The sequence below is a fragment of the Trichoderma harzianum genome, assembly GCF_003025095.1.
Source record: "Trichoderma harzianum CBS 226.95 unplaced genomic scaffold M431scaffold_3, whole genome shotgun sequence".
Lineage (NCBI taxonomy): Eukaryota > Fungi > Ascomycota > Sordariomycetes > Hypocreales > Hypocreaceae > Trichoderma > Trichoderma harzianum.
Genome location: NW_020209251.1, coordinates 2429098 through 2447387, shown reverse-complemented (window position 1 = coordinate 2447387; position 18290 = coordinate 2429098). Strand labels below are relative to the sequence as shown.

General features: G+C 49.7%; 8 protein-coding genes across 8 annotated transcripts; 4 read left to right on the top strand and 4 right to left on the bottom strand.

The window, feature by feature from the left end:
• Positions 1–410: 410 nt before the first annotated feature.
• M431DRAFT_78643 (hypothetical protein) lies at positions 411–1397 on the top strand (the record flags this gene model as incomplete). Its single annotated transcript, XM_024922725.1, has 3 exons — positions 411–518; positions 586–1085; positions 1145–1397. The coding sequence occupies 3 exons, from the start codon at positions 411–413 to the stop codon at positions 1395–1397; spliced, it is 861 nt and encodes a 286-aa protein (XP_024777805.1).
• Positions 1398–1604: 207 nt separating this feature from the next.
• On the bottom strand, positions 1605–4043 carry M431DRAFT_528908 (hypothetical protein). Its single transcript, XM_024920751.1, has 2 exons — positions 3517–4043; positions 1605–3463 (listed from the first exon to the last, which is right to left on the bottom strand). Exons 1-2 carry the CDS (start codon positions 3980–3982, stop codon positions 1767–1769), a joined length of 2163 nt encoding a protein of 720 aa, XP_024777804.1. The 5' UTR covers positions 3983–4043; the 3' UTR covers positions 1605–1766.
• A 260-nt stretch (positions 4044–4303) lies between these two features.
• On the bottom strand, positions 4304–5773 carry M431DRAFT_517718 (hypothetical protein). The gene is made up of 2 exons (XM_024920341.1): positions 5590–5773; positions 4304–5517 (listed from the first exon to the last, which is right to left on the bottom strand). The coding sequence occupies exon 2, from the start codon at positions 5447–5449 to the stop codon at positions 4412–4414; it is 1038 nt and encodes a 345-aa protein (XP_024777803.1). The 5' UTR covers positions 5450–5517; positions 5590–5773; the 3' UTR covers positions 4304–4411.
• A 1031-nt stretch (positions 5774–6804) lies between these two features.
• Positions 6805–8167, top strand: M431DRAFT_358859 (hypothetical protein). Its single transcript, XM_024914542.1, has 2 exons — positions 6805–6902; positions 7016–8167. The coding sequence occupies exons 1-2, from the start codon at positions 6858–6860 to the stop codon at positions 8048–8050; spliced, it is 1080 nt and encodes a 359-aa protein (XP_024777802.1). The 5' UTR covers positions 6805–6857; the 3' UTR covers positions 8051–8167.
• Positions 8168–8284: 117 nt separating this feature from the next.
• On the bottom strand, positions 8285–10220 carry M431DRAFT_77547 (hypothetical protein; the record flags this gene model as incomplete). Its single annotated transcript, XM_024922589.1, has 4 exons — positions 8285–9649; positions 9707–9719; positions 9778–9877; positions 9932–10220. The coding sequence occupies 4 exons, from the start codon at positions 10218–10220 to the stop codon at positions 8285–8287; spliced, it is 1767 nt and encodes a 588-aa protein (XP_024777801.1).
• A 995-nt stretch (positions 10221–11215) lies between these two features.
• M431DRAFT_358850 (hypothetical protein) lies at positions 11216–12048 on the bottom strand. Its single transcript, XM_024914541.1, has 3 exons — positions 11792–12048; positions 11623–11727; positions 11216–11558 (listed from the first exon to the last, which is right to left on the bottom strand). Exons 1-3 carry the CDS (start codon positions 11924–11926, stop codon positions 11352–11354), a joined length of 447 nt encoding a protein of 148 aa, XP_024777800.1. The 5' UTR covers positions 11927–12048; the 3' UTR covers positions 11216–11351.
• A 669-nt stretch (positions 12049–12717) lies between these two features.
• Positions 12718–15963, top strand: M431DRAFT_77153 (hypothetical protein; the record flags this gene model as incomplete). The annotated part of the gene is made up of 3 exons (XM_024922542.1): positions 12718–12816; positions 12931–14155; positions 14219–15963. 3 exons carry the CDS (start codon positions 12718–12720, stop codon positions 15961–15963), a joined length of 3069 nt encoding a protein of 1022 aa, XP_024777799.1.
• A 163-nt stretch (positions 15964–16126) lies between these two features.
• M431DRAFT_358806 (hypothetical protein) lies at positions 16127–16745 on the top strand. The gene has a single exon (XM_024914540.1). The coding sequence runs from the start codon at positions 16331–16333 to the stop codon at positions 16643–16645; it is 315 nt and encodes a 104-aa protein (XP_024777798.1). The 5' UTR covers positions 16127–16330; the 3' UTR covers positions 16646–16745.
• Positions 16746–18290: the final 1545 nt, after the last annotated feature.

Sequence of the window (18290 nt, the reverse complement as noted above, 5' to 3'; positions counted from 1 at the left end):
TCTTTCTCAGCCTTGTGATGGCCAATTTTGTCTTTAGCCCTGTAACCTACTCCACAGCGAGTGTTTCGTAAAGTCCGATGCCATGGCCGAATGGGAACACTGGTTATTAATCTTGGCCAAAAACCCCCTGATGCCACCAGCTCCTTAATGAATAGAATTTTAAGTTGGCGGCATCGATCCTCTGCAGCCACGGCAGATCCACGGTGTATCATGGACGAACTAGCTGGGTTCAAGGTTGTCATGAGTTCGCCCGAATACCCCGGTAATACTAATGTGACCTTGACAGCAGTAGACGCTGATCACCAACACCCTGAGGATATATAAATGCTGCCCCTTCTCGTATCTAAAGTATCTCTGAATCAATCCAACAGTTTACACACACAACCACATTCTTTTATTTCGCAACTACAATGAAGTCTGAGTTCTCTCTTCGCGCTGCCGCTCTGTGTGGCCTGGCTGCCATCCAGGGCGCCTCAGCCCATCTTGCCGCTTACACCAACGGCATGTACTGCCCCAAGGTACGATTTATTCAATTTGCATGTGTGATCCTCTTAAAGCCAGCAAGGACTAACTTATACTCTATAGAACACTTACCAGGGCCCTCTCACCAACTTCACCGATCCCAACCACGTCGTCTATGACCCTCTATACAACCTGAGCAAGGATGCCTGGTTCCTCTCCAAGGGCCGTAACTGCTGGCTCGCTCCCCCCGTTGGTGTCTGGGAGATCCAGGCCAACTCGGTCATCCAAGTCCCTTGGGCCAACCAGAACAACTCTCACGGCTACTACGCCGACGGAAAGGAGCAGAATGAGCGCCCTCAGCCCTTCTCCGTCACGAACCCTGCCGTCATTGCTGCTGGCCTGGTCTCTTCTTCCGGAGGAATCAACAGCCCTAACATGCACGCCGGTAACAAGTCGACTGCCGCTGGTACTGCCGTTGCCATCGCTTACAAGTCCAACATCTACGACGTGAAGATGGAGGACTTTGTCGTCTTCACCACTGCTCCTCAGACCCCCTTTGAGCGTCTTGTTACCTACAACATCCCCAACCTGAAGGCTTGCAACGAGTGCCTCTGCGCTACTGTGTAAGTTCTCTATTTCTAAAGGATTTTATGAGGCCTTTGTCACTAATAACTTCACATAGCTGGATCCCCGATGGCTATGGCCAGCAGAACATGTACATGGCTCCCCACAAGTGCAAGATCATCAACCCCAACGGTGGCCAGCAGCCCAAGACTCCCTCTCTTGTCCCAGGTCCCAACGTCAGGGGACCCAAGCAGATGATTGCTGCTTTCCAGGCTGAGGGAAACAATGTCCAGTGGAAGGGTGGCCAGCAGGTTCCCACTTACACCTCCCGAATGGGCTTCACTGCTGGTGCCCAGACCGACATCTTTTAAAGGACTTGCAGATCGCAACATCAGTAATCATTTAAACTATGGATATCTGTGCCGTCTCAACCGGTTGATGGATTCTCGTTTACACTTTGCATTCTTGTAACTTTGTCTGAATAATTGTTCCACTGGCATGGAGACAACGTACATATGTCTTACTGTATATAACTTTTAACTCAAATTTGGACATAGATACTAATCAATGGCATTGTTGCATACACGAGTGTCGATGCTAATAATTTGTTCGCCAAGACGGTAGAGAATAACAAGCTTAAAATGGCCGCTGAGCTGACTGTATTTGAATGCCGATGAGACAGGGGCATGCCCTTGTGTTCTCTGCCTTCCATTAAAGGCAGTAGCTTTGGCTGAAAGAGCTTATATCATTTTCAAGGATCTTGACCCCCACCCTCGAAAGTAATCCATGCTCGGCATCCAGAAGGTAACATACCCCATCCTTTCATAAACATCTTCCAAGCCATGCTTGACCGGTCGCAAAACGATTCCCTCACCAAAGCTAGATTCCATCTCATTATCGACATTTTCGTCTGCCTGAACCAACAATACCAAGAGGTTATCTTCCAGGAAAAGATTTGAAATGATGTCAATGTCATGAGCCCCAGGATCAGTATGCAGCGAAATCAAAGCCTGTCCCAAAACTTGATCGTCTACCGTGAAAATAGAGTTTCTCATGTCACCATCGTCAGCTGATGATGGCTCGTCGTAGTATACGCTACCGAGCACCAAGTCATCACGATCTCTTGCTCGAACGTGCTGTTTGCTCCGGATCAATGGCATTGTGAGTCCTGCCACGACCACAGACGCTGATTCAGTCTGACCAAACTGTTTTACCGCATCTTGAGAGATGCCATTGTATTGGAGTATTTTCACATCAAATGGAGTAGACTCGAGAATTCCAATTCTCGAAAACAAAACTGAGGCATCCGTTACCATCCACGACCAGGACGGAGCTCCATGAGATTCAACATGACGGCAAGAGGCCATTTCTGCATACCACAGCAGTCCATGCTTGAAGTCAACTGTCCAAAGGCCCGCAAGGTATTGTCCACCAATGGATGGATGTATCATTTGAGCAATACCAGAGAATGCAGCATGTTTATCCGACCCATAAGTCAATTGGCGCGCAGAATACGTCTCTGCTAATTCGTAATAATCCTCAAGAACGGCTTTTATATCTGATTCAGTCTCGGGGGCCACGGCCAATATGTCGGAGTAAATAACTTGTGAAGCTTTCTGAAATTTATGATCCGGAAACTGATTGCCTTCTGGCGTAGCATCGGCTGATATCATCATACTTGGACACCGCCAGTATATTTGCCTGTCGCCGTAGAGAAGATTTCGAGGAGACAAAATGTACTCTTGTAAAGTCCATCCTCGTGAAGTAAGTGCACACTCGTTCATGAGACGTCGCAAATTTTCTTCATCTCGTGATTTCCATTCCACTTCGACCTCCTCATCTTTCGAGCTGTTTTCATAAACCCTGAGTTTTGCGCTCTTCGGGGCTCCCAGAAAACGACTTTCGTTAGTTTTCAAGATCCCTACCGTGCTCTTCGCTGAAACAAGTGCTGAGACGGTCAGTGTGGCGTTGCGATATACAGCTCCCATCCTGCTAGATTCGATTTCCCAATCCTCTTTCGAGTCCTGAATAATACATAATGAGTCGATCCATACATATTGAATTCCGAGCTCTCTCGCAATACGAAAAGTATCTTTAAAATTTACCGATATTTCGGAGAATGGTAAAGCCTTTTGGTAGTCATGATATGCCTTTGAAGTGAGAACAGACGCTATTCTGCCACCCCAGCAATGACTTAGTGCAATATAATCTGCTTTGGCGCCCTGAGAAATGAATACCCGCGGTACAGATTTATCATCTGGCAGCCCAATGTCTACCACGCGAGTAGGGAGCTCTGGGACCTTGTTCATCAGACATGCTTCGTGTGTTCGACATTCCTGAAGCCAGCGTCTGGCTATTTTGAACTGATTGGGAGAGCCCAAGTCCGGATGGATCTTGCGGCGTCCAATTTTGATGCCTCCGATTTCCGCAAAACAGTCTAGGTTATTTAGCAAAATGACATAGTAATATCCGTTGGACTACTGCCATTACCTCGACCGTTTAATGAGAGAGTGAGAAAGGGAAATGCATAATCATCGCTCTCTTCCGGTAGCTCTGTCGGACCGATTTGGACCAAGAGAGTATTGAAAGACCGAACTTTGTCTAAACCATCTCCTAGGTAGACATGATCCGTACCAATACTCAACTTCACATCAAACAAAGCAAGCTGCTTTGCCGCATCATAAGCTGAACCCTCAATTTCTATTCCTGGGGTTTCCCATAGACAAGAAGAGAACTGATAGCTCTCGCCTCTTATCCATGGGATTCCTTTGAAGCAGTCAACTATGAGCGAGCACAAATTGCAACCACCGTTTGCTGCCTGTTCTAGATCATGAAACGAGTTGTGGTGTTGATAGTGCGCCGAAGCAGGAAACTCATGACCTGAGAATTCCTGTTCTGCAAGCCCAATCAAAGTCTCCGCGGATAAGCCTGAGCAAGGTCGACAATGAGTGCTCATTATTGCTTCGTGAAAGACAACTGTAGGACTTTGAGTGGTATTAATTGCATTTGTTTTGCGTGCGAGTAGAAGAGGGGCTCTGCCTAGATTGGAAACATATAAGCGCCATGAGTATTCAACTGCAGGATCGAAGTGTGCATTAGTGCAAATATATATGCCGCTGCAATGAAATCTGCATACACACACTGCGGCCGAAGAGAAAAATATTGCGCTCCCGCTACATTCATCTACTTTTGCAAGCCGTAGCTTGTCTTTCATGCACAAGGCCCCAGGAGCCGATTAATACATCCTACAGCTAAGACGCTTTGTTTTGTACGTAGTCTCTAATGAGGTTGCAAAGTTGGCTCTGCCTACCTGCACCTAGTGTGGCTGAGTTCAATTGTACAGATTATGAACTACAAAAGCCAAGGTATAGCATCCATTGTCTTACTAGAGATCAATCGCCCTATTTTCCTTCATTGACTTATCTGCTGCTAGCACAACTGCAAGGGACTGAACAGCATCATCCATATGCTTGGATAAGTCTCGATCTTCTAGAATAGACTCTAGCAGATACTCTTGCTCTCGTGCGCAGAGCTCCTCATGGCCAGGCTCACCCTTCATGGAGATTACGGTAGCCTTCTCATTAACCGGGGCCACCCTGATATTTGCTGTCTTGGTGTGTGCGTTCACGTCCGAAGAATCAGCATTGCTATCCATCACAATCGATACAGCACCCTTAGGTCCCATGACATCTTTGATGAAAAAGGCCGTCGTGGATATCATGGGGCCCCAGCCAGCCTCATACCAACCCACTGATGCATCTTCAAATGTAATCTGTAAGTGGCCATAATTAACTTGATCCTTGTCAATCTCATCACTGAGCCTAACTCCCATTCCTCTGACTTGAACAGGGCGGCTGTCTGTGATTTGAAGCATCACATCAATGTAATGGACTCCGCAGTCCACTACAGGACTGGTCGTTTCCATGATGCGCTTGTGAATGTTCCATGCATTTCCTTCCGAGCGTTGGTTGAGATTCATGCGCATGACGAAAGGAGGCCCAAGTTGCCTTGCCTGTCGAATGAATTCAACCCAACTCGGATGGTGACGGAGAATGTAACCAATGACAAGCTTTTTCCCGGTTCGTTTAGCTGTGTCTACAACTCGTTTTGCGTCTGCAACAGAGGTTGCTAGAGGTTTCTCAACAAATACATGGGCGCCTGCTTCCATTGAAGCCACTGCATACTCTGCATGACTATCAGAGTGGGTGTTTATTGAGACCACATCTGGCTTAAGCGACAGGGCTGCGTTGAGGTTTGGAAGAGCGAGACTCTCGTATTCTTTCAATTCGGTTGGGAGTTGAGGGGTGCTCCTCGACACAATACCAATGACCTTGTACATGGGGTTGTGATGATATGCGAGGAGATGGCTAGTTCCCATTTGGCCTACGCCAATAACGACAACTGATAGCGGCGTGCGACTCATGGTAGTGAGTGGTATTGAGTAAAACGAGGCCTTAGAGACTGGATTTTCAAGCTGATACGCCCGCTTGACTGTATTGTAAGGACTGATGTCAATTCTCAGAGTCACACACTTATTGCAAGCTTGTTCACGCTCAAATATACCTGTTCAGAATGCCCACACACAAATTCTGATGTAACCTTGCATATTCCTCACTGTTGCAATCTTTTAGGAGGGGCTGGAAATACCAGCAAAGTCCGGCGTAAGCCCATGTGACAGCAGTGGCTTTGATGCTGAAGAAAATTCAGATCTTCAGATTCAGCTTCATCGATCCGCTCAGTACTTTCGGAGATCGAGTTACTCTAGGAGTGCCGGCCACGAATCGGTATTCTCCGCATTATGGCATGATTAATAGTGTAGGAATGTTACATTGCAAACGATTTCTTTTTTAGCCTTTAAAACACCCTATTGGCTGGTTGTTAAACTAATCACCGTATCTAACACAGCCCGACGTGATGGTTGATCTGTGGAGGCTTAACATCTCGTAGATCGGTTCATGTTTGGTTGCTGCATTCAGGCATTTAGCCATGGGCACAAGTAGCTGGCGCGAATCGGTGCAAGTCAGGTTAGTGCGATGGTGGTTCTGCCCCAGATTCTACTAATCCGTTCAGTTGAGAGATATATATTAGAGGGTTGAAGAGTCATCGGTCAAGCGGAATGTAACAATGCAGTGGGTTTGCTTACATATGATCTACGACTCTGAAAGTAATGATGGAGAAAAACTACTCTAAAATAAAGTCGAAGCGGAACGACATGTTTTACTGTCATTGCAGTTGAGCTGTTGTGAAGCAGCTCCGTGTGACATTCAGACATGGGATAACATATCGCCTCGATTTTAAGCTGCACTTGACATCACGCCCTTCGAGGGCTGCAAAAAAAGACCATATGCCAACAAAGCCATAGAACAATGTTTGTCCACCAGCAAACAAAGGGTTCCGCACAAGTAACCAGCAAGCCTGTCGACGTCTCTACACTATCAATTAGCTCTCCGGGCTCTCTTTTTAATGGACGACTGTGCAATAAGTCGTAGTGGTTGAACAATCTGCTGGTTCCCCTCCCCCAAACTCCATTGTTAATTCTAGAAAAGTTCTCTGAAATGGTATTTGACTAGTATAGCAACCGGCAGAAATAGCTTATGCCTTAGCATTTTGTTAGCCACCACATTCGAACATTTGTTTGCTCTACTGCTTTGCCACTAACATCTCGGCATGTACTCGCTAACAAAGCGCCGGATCGAAAAGACCCCTGCAAAAAGATTACATCAGACTTTATCGATAAGAATCGCCGGCCAGCTTGTCCTCAAGAAAACACCAACATATTTGCCTTTGAACCCGCAGCTTCGCATCTCAACCACAATGCTGCACGATATATCATGTCGCAATTCTTGTCCATTATAGGGTGGTCCTTCCTCCCCAACGTAAGTATCACTCTCTTCCTCTCGATAACGCAGCATCTCGTCTTTCATTCACTGCTTCAACCTGCACACGACACCAGCCAGCTAGCTAACTCGTGCTTTCTCGCGCCCCCCAGATCGCAACCTCTTGGATCCAGACCATCTACTATGGCCTCACGATCCGCGCCGGCGATCCCAAGCCCCAGCCCGGCAGCTCGCGGTTCAATCACCATCGCCGCAACATCCACATCCTCGTCATAGCCATCTACCTCTCCTATACCATCTACGAGGCCGACTTCGACCTCCGCCGCCAAGGCTCCTTCTACACCGATCTAGGCGTACCCTTTTCCGCTACCGATCGCGATATTAAATCTCGCTTCCGCCGTCTCGCCGCGCTTCATCACCCCGACAAGACGGGCAGCGACGCCTCTGACTCCGCCTCCTACTTCATCCACCTCAAGGCTGCTAGCGACACCTTGCAAGATGCCGCGAAGCGCTTCGCCTACGAGCGCTTCGGACCGGAGACTGTAGCGTGGCAAAAGTGCGTCACGGTGAAGGACTACGTCTCGCGCGGTGTGTTTTCGGGAATCCTGCCGCACTATGCTGTTGCCGCAGGGTCCATTTACATCTTGGGTTTGCTGGGATACATGGATTTTGGAAAGTTCTACCGATGGTTGATATTGGTGACCCTGTGCGTCTTCGAGATTCAAGCTGTTACGCGGCCGAGTTTTCCGTCATTGCTGGAGGGCCTCAACTTTCTCTTCTCCAAGACGGCTACTCACCCGCCGTATCTGCCGTTCCAACTTATACAGCTTGCGCGCAAACTTACCATCACCATCTACATTGCCCTGTCACAGATCGGTCCGCTCATGATGATGGATACATCGCCATCGAAGCGATCCATCGATGACGAGGACGAGCTTCTACATCAGGGCTTGAACCGCCTTGAAGCCATCACTGGCCAATTTGATGCCGACTCGACGAGGCTAATGGAGATGGAGATGACGCCATTCAAGGGGGATGCAGAGGCGACATCCAATCTACAAGGAAAGATGAGAGAGTGGTTGGTTCAAAACACAATTCGTGCTGACCCCATGGTTCGCGATGCTATGGGCACTTCGCTGAGAAAGCGGCGTGTTGATGTTCCTGCTGGCGCCAAGGGCAATCGATAGATGATGATAGACATTGGTAACCGTTATGCATTGTTCTAATACAAAATGAAATCTATTCTCAAGGGACCACCAAATGAGCCATATTCCAATTAGCCCATGATGACAAGCTCTTCGTCCCAATATCCAAATAAGAGCCATTATATGTATGAATGCCAATATACTTGCTGCAGTTGCTTATCCACATTTGCCTTTCCCGTAGCACTGCCCAAGATTCTATAAAGACACAAAAAAAGCCTACAACCGCTGCGCACCCCTAGTTTCAATGGGAATCAAACACATGCCCACAAAAGCTGCCAAGATCAAAACAGCAGACATGTAAATGGGCGTAGTAGATCCGTCTCCAGGAATGTTCGCCGCTATGATCGGAGCCATCAAACCTGTCAGTCGGTTGAGGAAGCTGGCCACTCCCGTACCCGCACCTCTAACGGGAGCTGGGAAGATTTCCGGTGTGAAGGCGTACAGAACGCCGTACATGATGTTCTGGGCAAACGCCTCAATGCAAGAAAAGACGAGCTGGCGCGTCGGTGTGGTGCCGTACGCCGCAAAAATGAAGAGGAACACTGCCGAGACGACGGTGGAGCTGGCCAGGGTTCCACGACGGCCAAAGAAAGGAGATGGATGGTCGACCAAGTAAGCAGCAAGGAGACTGCCGGGAACTCCCATGATCGATGTGATGGCGTAGTTGCGGTATGTGACACCGGATATGGCGGAGGTTTCGTCTTGCATTGCTTCGCTGCTCGCATCGCCGTCGTGATGAGAAAGGTATTGGGGTAAAAAGGCATTGAAGAGTGGATATCCCATGCCTATGGTTGCCCAGCAGAACCACACAAGAGATGTTGCGAGAGCCAGAGTCTTGGTCTGGAATAGCGGCCGCAATCTATCTCCTGAGAACCCCCTGAACTTCTCCTTGAAAATGTTGGAGCGAGGAATCGAGGACATGGAATACTGCTGAGCATTATTGCTGGATTGTTCGGGATCTTCTGCCGCAACTTGATCGAGAATCTGTGAGGTGAGCCATGTCTTTGCGCCGTTCCGATAGGCGATGCCGTGGACGACAGCAACTGCTTCATTCTGGCGGCCTTGGTTGAGGAGAAATTTGGGCGACTCGAACATGTGGAAGAGAAAGAAGCGCATGGCGAACATTGCAAAGGTAATGATGCCAATGGTCATAATAAAGTATCGCCAACCAATTTCCACGGGCCACTGGGCGATGAAGAACCACGCAGCTAGTGAGGACACCAGCTGTCCGATGGGCCACCACACGGACAGCAGCGTGAGTAGTGAACTGGAAGCATCCGGCAGAAACTCCAGGAACAATGCACCATCAACGGGGAGGTTGCCACCAACACCAAAGCCGAATGCCGCGTAAAGGAAGCATACAGCTCCCCAGCTTCTGGCGTACGCAGCTAGAATACCAAAGATGCTCGTAATAAGTAGCGTCATGTTGAACGCGATTCGGCGGCCAAAGAGATCGGACCCTATACCCCAAAGGAAACTTCCAAGAGAGAGCCCGACAAAGCAGGCGCTTGTCGTGTATCTCACTGTCTTTTCTGGTATATCAAACTCCGCTGATAATGATGGCAAGGTTAGTGAAACGCCCTGTTCTATCCGTTAGCATTACAAAGCAATGGTCTCAGCACAGCATATTCAGCACACCTGTAGCCATAAACTATGTCACATGTTAGTCAACGATTCGAATCAGAAATAGGGAAAATGGATTGTCTTACTTATCGGCAAACCATCCGAAGCCGCAGAGGATGAACAGCTGCCAGTTATAGCGCCCCATGCCAATGTCTTGAATTGCCTTGTTGATGAGCTTGGATTTGACTATTGTCGGATTAGTGTCGATTTTCTCTCGTCACCTTTGTCGTAAACACCCACTCTCATAATCCGTCCACTGCCCTCGTTTGCCTTGCCTCATCTCTGCTCTTAGTCCTTCGATGGTGTATTCGGCGGCATTCATCAGCAGCATTCCCTCCCCCTGGTCGTCCTTTACCGAATTCACATCGTCGTCATCGTCGTCACCCGCGCTTTCATCTTGGTTTTCAAACTCGACTCGTCCAACCCGCGCCGAGTGGCTGTGAAGATGCGCCTCTTCTAGAGAAACCAGAACGCCCTCGTAATTATTCACGGACTCCGTGCGCCCCAGCCCAATCCGCCATGAGAACATGATTAAAGCAACAGTCGCGCCGGCGCAACCGAGGTGTGAAAGTCCAAAAAAAGATTAAGAAAAGGTTAAATCATTAAACACAATTGCTGTCTGGCTCTATATGATCCGGCCATCCATGAGTTTGAAAGATTAAAAAGAAGAAAGGCAAGTGTCGGGAGGGCTGAGAGACAATAAAAGCCACCCAGAACCGGCCGCTGATGTGGAATCAAGTTGCCAGTTCGACGTCGGGTTAGGTAATCTGACGCAAGGGGGGTTTATCGACTAAGGCGGAGCCCGAAAACGGCGGCAAACAGGCACCGTGATCGCGTTCAAGTCAGTCTCGGGAAGCACGTGTTCCGTTTATGAGAAGTTTATGAAGAGCCGGGCTTCTATTGTTGCAATATCGTGTGGGTGGGAGGGGGTTTTGAGTTGTGGGAAAAGAGCCAGCGTGGAAGTGGTCGAGATGAGATTAATGGGATCGACACCAGATGACAGTTTTGCAGGCATTAGGGAGCATGATGGTGAAGGGTGACGCCCCCGTGCGCCAATCATAGGGGGCTTCAGCGCTACTTTAGTCATTGCCACGGACCCGGGATCTCTGCCATCAAACAGCCTTGGCGACACCACTTCATTGGAGATGTGTCACACGGGATCTCTAGGTAACTCTGCGGTGCTGCGCTAAGGTAAGGTTGGGTAGTCAAGCTCAAGTATTTGCGAGTGATATCGTTGCGAATATCGTCGGCTCGTGATTGGACAATATACATCCGCCCAATGCGGCACGATCCAGAGACATCCAATGACATCTGTTTGCGATGCTGTGGGATGAGACAAGATACAGTCATCTCTACGTTGTAGCTGGCTTTCCTGGAGAACCCTTGCATCCATCGTCTTACTGAAACATGACAGCTGTCGCTCGCGACTTACTCATAAACCTTTTGTCATTATGGGATATCATCGCGATACAAATCAGAGCGTATCATATACCTGTCAACCGCAATGACAGCAGTAACCCCGAATCCACGAGCTGCCTGCTCATGCTAGGCACCAGCCTGCTGTGCCATAAGTAGAATCTCCCAACTCCAGCGATTAAAAGCCCCATAGGGCTGACTTCACAAATCAAATACCACAAGGTCTACAGGGAGACTCCCGCATCTAATCATCGCCTTCGTCTTCATCGCTAGTTGCTTCAATATTGGACTTGTCCGACTTGGACTTCTTCTTGTTTGTAGCCACCTCGGGTTCTTCAATATCCATTTCGTCGGGGTCGTCGACGTCTTGGCCCTTTGCTCGCAGAGCCGCGTTGATACCGGGAGCTGCTTTGATCAGGGCAAGGTATTGTTCGACAGACAGAGAAATGCCCTTGGGCTAGTATCAGCGTCGTGTATCCCACCATATTTCCTCTGCCAGAACACGCAGGGCTTACCTTTTTGCCGGGCAGCATCTTTCCATCCTTCTCGTAGTACTCGCGAATGTTGACAAAGCACATCTTCTTGAACTGGGAGACTCCCACGCGTCGCTTGTTTGACAACTGTTGCAAAGCGGTGAGTAAATGAGATGCAAGACCAGTTTCTCGGCTGTCAGTCATATCGCACCTCCCAGAATGGATTGCCCTCGTCATCTTTGCCATCTGGCGCACTGGCGGCGGCGGCGCTCTTGTTCTTCTTTGCGACAGAAGTGGGGGGAACCTCGTCTTCGCTGTCATCGACGGCCCGTCGCTTGGGAGGCATGTTCAATGTCTGCGGACGTGCTTCGGGGTGATTGTGATGGTTGATGGTTATAGGATAGTATTGGATTCCTAGAAGAAGCTTATCGCAGGGTGAGAGATCGTATCTGCGTTTGCGATATCCGTAGATCCGCAAGGGGAAGCCGAGGAATGCAATGCTCAATGCGGCGCGTGGAGCTTCGAAACGCGTCAGGCCCAAAGTGTTTTACAGCGTGGAGGGAGCGTTAGGCGGGGCATGTGCGTAACAGTCACGCCAGCTCACGTGAAAGATGCTCCCTCTGCACCAATGAATGATAAAGAGGTGAGATGGCTATATTTAGGTGGTAGAGAGCGGCAGTAAATGCATCAATCAATAAAATAATTAATCAAGACGTAAAATAAAGAGAATTAGTAGAAATCAATGCTCTATACGGTGCATTGCTTCGTCCTTCTCTCCTGATACCATCAACTGTACTTTCAGCGCTCGTGTTGCGCTTGTGGAAACAAACAGGGGGCGACTTGTAGCTCCAAATTTAGACCAGGGGGACCCGCCTTTAAGGAGGATTATGAGACTGCAGTGCTTCGTTCGGCAGAGCATCTTCAAGAATTCCTTGGACCCAGCATATACACACGACCAGCAGCTGCGCCCTGCACTTCATCATTCCAGCATCCAACCTCTGCGTCTTCTATTGTAACCAAAAATCAGCGGCATTGGGCGCTTGCTGGACATGTTTCCCTCGTCTCCCGCGCATCACGAGACACTGATAGTTTAGAGAATCCGGCCGTTGGGGTCAAGCTAGCACCAGCTCAACCCCAATGAGCTCAATCGCAACCGACATTGCGCAGCGTCGCGAAGACTCATCCGAGCTGGCCTCGGGCGAATCGGCCGGTCGAGCTGGCGCAAACGGCGACGGCGTTGCGCCCTCGGATCACGACAGCCTCAACATCACTAATAATCATGCTTACAAAAGCTTACGAGTACAATGCGATTCCAAGACATCGTGGGCCGAGCCAACACAGCCGGCGCAGCCACCAGAAGTCACCCTCGCCTCCAGAGCGATCCAATTCTTTGCGACTGCTACGCCAACAACTCTTGCGGGATTCGGCGTCGGAGTCTCTGCAGTGACCTATGCTGTTCTCGGGCGGCTCGGTCTCGTGCTGATAGGGGCATTCGGCGGCGTCGTCTCCTTTATTATATGGGAGTCCAAGAACCCTGAATTCGCAAGGGCAGTTCGCGGTGAAGATGGACCGGCAGTACTAGACAGAGTTTGGGCAGACTTGAAGACCGTAAGAGCCGTCGAGAAGCAGGACGATGACGACGATGACGAACAGTATCGCATGAGGGGCTTCGACGACTTTCGTCCAGAGACTAAAGAGGCGCTGAGCGGCTTGGTCGACGCCATTGTCCAAAACTACATCAAGTGGTGGTACAGTCCGCTTGTGCCTTCAGACCATGCCTTTCCTCTTGCTGTCCGCAAGACCATCACATCCTACCTGCTGGCCATCTCAAACCGGATGAGCCGCAAGCGACCTGCCGATGCTTTTCTCGATCTCCTGACTAATTCGACTTCCATGATTATCGTTTTTCTTTCAGAATTAGCCACTGCTTTCGCCGAACTGCCCGCCGACACAAATGTCAACGCTGCCGATGCTATATACAATTATCTGGCGGAAAACCCCGACTCCCGCCTCGCGAATCTGCTTAATAAGAGGCAGCAGGCAACCAAATTCAAGATGGTTTCCGAGGACTTGCTTAGTTTCCTAGACAAGAGTGCCTACAACTGTGATCCCGCACGCGTTTTCTTGCGGGAGATTTTGGCGAATTCCGTGCTCGAACAGACGCTACAGCAGTGCAGCAGGGCCGAGTGGATCAATGGGTGGATCGTATATCTTCTGGAGGCAGGAGAACCCAACTTGAATCAAGCAATCGATGTCGGCATGCAGACGGGCCGCGACGTGGCCAACAATGTCTTTGCCGACTTGGACGGTAATGTTGGTAACATCGGCATCGCGAAGCCTCGACGCGGTAGTAATGATCAAGGCCAGAGTCGACGAAAAGAGTCTTCTCACAAGAAAAAACTGAGCAAGGCAGATGAGGAACTGGAAGAAGCTATGGAAGAGATGAAGCGAATGAACGCCATGATTGCAGAGGATGACATGCGACGAAAAAGGGCATCCACATTGACAGAAGCATCTGAGCGCTCAAAGCAAAGCATGGACTTGGCGACTGGAGATGGGGAGGTCCAGAAGAATGGTTCTGCATCCGAGACATTGTCACCGATATCCAGCAGATACCCGACTCGCGGAGCTTCTGTAGATGGCATCTCGACTAAGAGCGACACTGTTTACACACCGCATACGCCGCGATCTACCACTGACTCTGTCAGTCAAGCATCATCTCCACAGGAAAGCAAAGATCAGTCCTTTACGAGTTTTGATCAAATCGTGCCTCCTGGCCAGCCAGTAGATAGCGATGAAGATTCGCCGAAAAAGGCACCGCTTACTTTGCACAACGCTTCTTTCACGCTACACGACGATGGTTCGGGGGACATGGGAAAGATCAAGAACAAGCCAAATACGGACTACTTGATCCAAGTCGAGCCATCGTCCTCTCACTACCCCGGCTGGATGATTGTGAGGCGATATTCTGACTTTGAGACCCTTCACGAGATTTTAAGGCGTATTGCCGCTGTATCGGGCGCAACCGCCTTTATGGAGCTTCACAAGGAACTGCCCAGCTGGAAGATTCACACCCGGGAGTCTCTTCGCGGCGAACTGGAGAGGTATCTACGAGATGCCTGTTGGTATCAGGCCCTGGCAGAAAGCGAGGGCATGAAGCGATTCCTCGAAAAGTCGCAGGGACACACGCACGGCAACTCCAAGTCCTTTGGCTGGGAAACAATGGGCAAGAACATGCTCGAAGTTCTGTCGATTGGTCCCAAAGGAGCTATGGAAGGCGGCAAGAGTCTTGTCGGAGGCGTTAGTGGCGTCTTCGGCAACCTGGCTGGCCTGAATCGAAAGTCGACTAATCAATCAATCGACCTTACCCCGAATCCGAACCGATTATCCATATCGTCAACTACGGCAAGCCGAGTTGATAGCATTGCACGGTCACCCGCGAGGTCGGAGCGTGCCAGTCTCGATAGCCAGAGGTCGTCGGTGATTGCTACCCAGCCGGGCAGGATTGCCCCAATGGAGCGAATGCTAAGCTTCCAGTCCCCCAACACCAGCGAGACAGACCTGCGGATGGGCCAGAGAGGCCGGGTGGACTCGATATCGACTTCGGTAAGCGCACGACCTAGCAGGGAACACAGTAGAACATCCAGCCTGGCTGCTCTCCGGTCACCATCGTCGGTTAGCCTGGACTTTACCAAGCTCCCGCCGCCGCCAGATGAGATTAGTGATGACTACGAATCGAACGAGTTTGATGCAAAGCCGCGTAGAAAGGAAGTCGGTATCATGGAAGATCATAGCCGTAACAATAGTTCGGCAGCTTTGAACGGGTCAGCGTCGGCGCCGGCGTTATCTGGCAAGAAGAGCCCGGCAAAGCCCGTCCGCCAGTTCACGCAGCTAAGCGAAGCGGAAACTCGGGTGGCAGTCGAACTCATCTTTGCCGTTATCAACGAGATGTACACCCTCTCGTCGGCCTGGAACATCCGTCGGACGCTGCTCACGGCAGCAAAGTCGTTTTTGTTACGCCCTGGCAACCCCTCACTCCTAACGGTGCAGTCCCTCATTCAGGCATCTGTGATAGACGCCAACACTTCGGATGCAGGGATCGCATCCGGGCTACGCAAAGTGCGGGAGAACACCATGCCCACGGAACAGGAGCAAGCATCCTGGCCCGCGCCGTTGACTGAAGAGGACAAGAAGCAGTTGGCCATCAAGGCCCGCAGGCTTCTGATCCAAAGTGGAGTGCCGGCGGCCCTGATGGGCGTGATGGGACAGTCGGCCACAGGCGAGGCGCTGGGGCGTGTGTTTGACTGTTTGCAGATCGAGGAGGTTGCGCGGGGACTAATTTTTGGCCTAATACTGCAGGCAGTGAGGGTTCTTACACACTGATTAACGCCGACACGCGCGCATGTTGGTACGAAGCACGGAGTTTGACCACCGAACGTATTGTTAACGACTGTTGGCCTCGGGGCCCGAACAACGAGGTACATGGAAGGCTTATAATGCTCAACTACGGGACCCGGGAAGGAATCCCGGCCAATATTCTCTAATTTTTATTTCATTCTATATGATAAACGAGGGCGGAAAACAGAAATGATACCTGGTTGCTTCTTTGCTTTTTTTCCAATGGAGTAAATGGACGAATGGACGCCCTTTTCGGCTCCCGCCCCCCTATTCCATTCACGGGAGTGGTTGCCTCAAATGATGGGATGAGACGTGTGTTTCTTTTTTTCTGAACCAAGCATACCTACAGATTATGTCTTTCAGCCATTATGTAGTACTAGCAGTACGGCCTTCTTTTTTTTTCCTTTTTTACATTTTGCTTATTAGAATGCAGTCTTGTAATACTAGTAGATCAGCCAAAGACGGGGCAAACTGGCATTCCCGCGTTTACGGCTCATCTTTTTTTACTTCGCCTAATCGTATCTTTCCTTTTTACACCCCCTTGTTCGAAAGAAAAAGAAAAAGTAAGAGTGAGGGGGGCAACCGTCTCGTATCACAAACCCGTGATACTTTGTGCAGAGTTTTCCTTTTTTTTCCCTTTCCTGTCCCGGAAACTCCCACAGAGTGAGGTAGCATTAAGCCGCCGTCGAGTCTCGGAATTTAACTCGAGGCATCCGCGCGAATGGGGAAACCGGATATTGACATGCCAATGGTCGGGTCGTTCAGGTAGGCCTACGATGCACGAGAACGGGGCCTCTGGATTCGCTTCTCTACTCGTACCTTTCTCATTCTTTCTGTCAATGTCCGCGCGGATCGGCAATTGGCCTCTTAGCTTCGGTGTCCGGGGAACAAGAACAATCCAGGTTTCCAAAAAAGTGACAGAAAAAAAAGTGCCAATATCAAGTTTTTCTTTCTGGCGTGAAGTGACGATCGACCGTCGTGCAGCCAAGATTTAAATGAGAGGGAAAAAAGAACAAAGAGGGGAACAAAAAATGCAGCACTGCATATCACTTTTCTTGTTCACCGGGGCGCCGGGATCATGACTCTATGCTAGGGGTGTCCCCTTGCTGTATCCATCCGGCTCCAAGGATTCTCCAAGTTGGTACCTTGCATCTGTGCCTGGTATATGAGTGCTTTTATGTGCATATCGTGGTATGTACCTGCCTGTAGGCGAATGAATCAGAAAGAAAAAAAACAGAGGCATTTTGACGTGTCATGTCAATTTCTCGCGTCGTCTCCAATATCATGCACTAAAAATCCCATCCCTGCTTGTCAACGGGTCCCCCATCTCCCCCCTGGCCTGGCTACTGTTCAATTTCCCCAGCTTTTTCTCCCTCGCAACGGTTTTTTTTAGACATATTCGGTTTTATTGATTTTAGTGCCTATTCTGTGTTAATTCGTTTTGTTACCTTGTCAAGCTTACCAATTCGTCGTAGCAGCAACCCCTTCGTAACTTACAGTCTGCGCCTCGTGGGTGATTATGATTATGGTGATGATGAGGCTCTATTCCACTTCCGTCTGCATGCCCACCGCAGCAAGTGTAATTACATTCGGAGAAAAGAGCTTTCCATTTTATCAAAGTTTCTCGTCTACCCAATCCAGGATAGACACAGAGCCCATCGCAATATTGTGCTGCATTGCCCATCAGCATTTCATCTCCCCTTCACGATAATACATCTCTTCCCCTGAATTCGATCAATTCGTCCGTCTTCTCTCCAATTCCCGTCCTTCTTCTCATCCCCATTGACTTTTTCATTTTCCATCATCTAATTTATGCATATCAATACTCTGCTTGCCTAGCTGGTAACCCCAATTCATCACTATCGAATCCCATCCTCCATCCAACTATTCCAGACTCGTCACCGGCTCCGGAGGCCCTCTATCCCCGGCAAGCCACAAATTTCTGTCCACTTTCTCCTCCATACTCCGTAACTGTAACTGCTTCCAATGGATCCATATCCCAAATGTGACTCTCTGCGGGGACTCCCTTCCGGCTCCTCGTTATCTTTCCCCCCATCAGAGCCCAGCCAAATCTAGAACTCCCATCATCCGCGATCCATGCATGCAGCAAAAATGCCGCCGTGACTGGCTTTCTCGCTTCGCTTCCCCTCTCGTGCATGCATATGCTACAGTAGCACGTACATACAGGTCTACTGCAATGCCTGTAAATACGCATCCACAGCTATGGAGGTGGTCCAACAAGTCCCTGCATGCCCTGCAGCGTGCAGCAAAAAGCCGTCACTTGACATCACCAAAAAAACACCAACTACCAA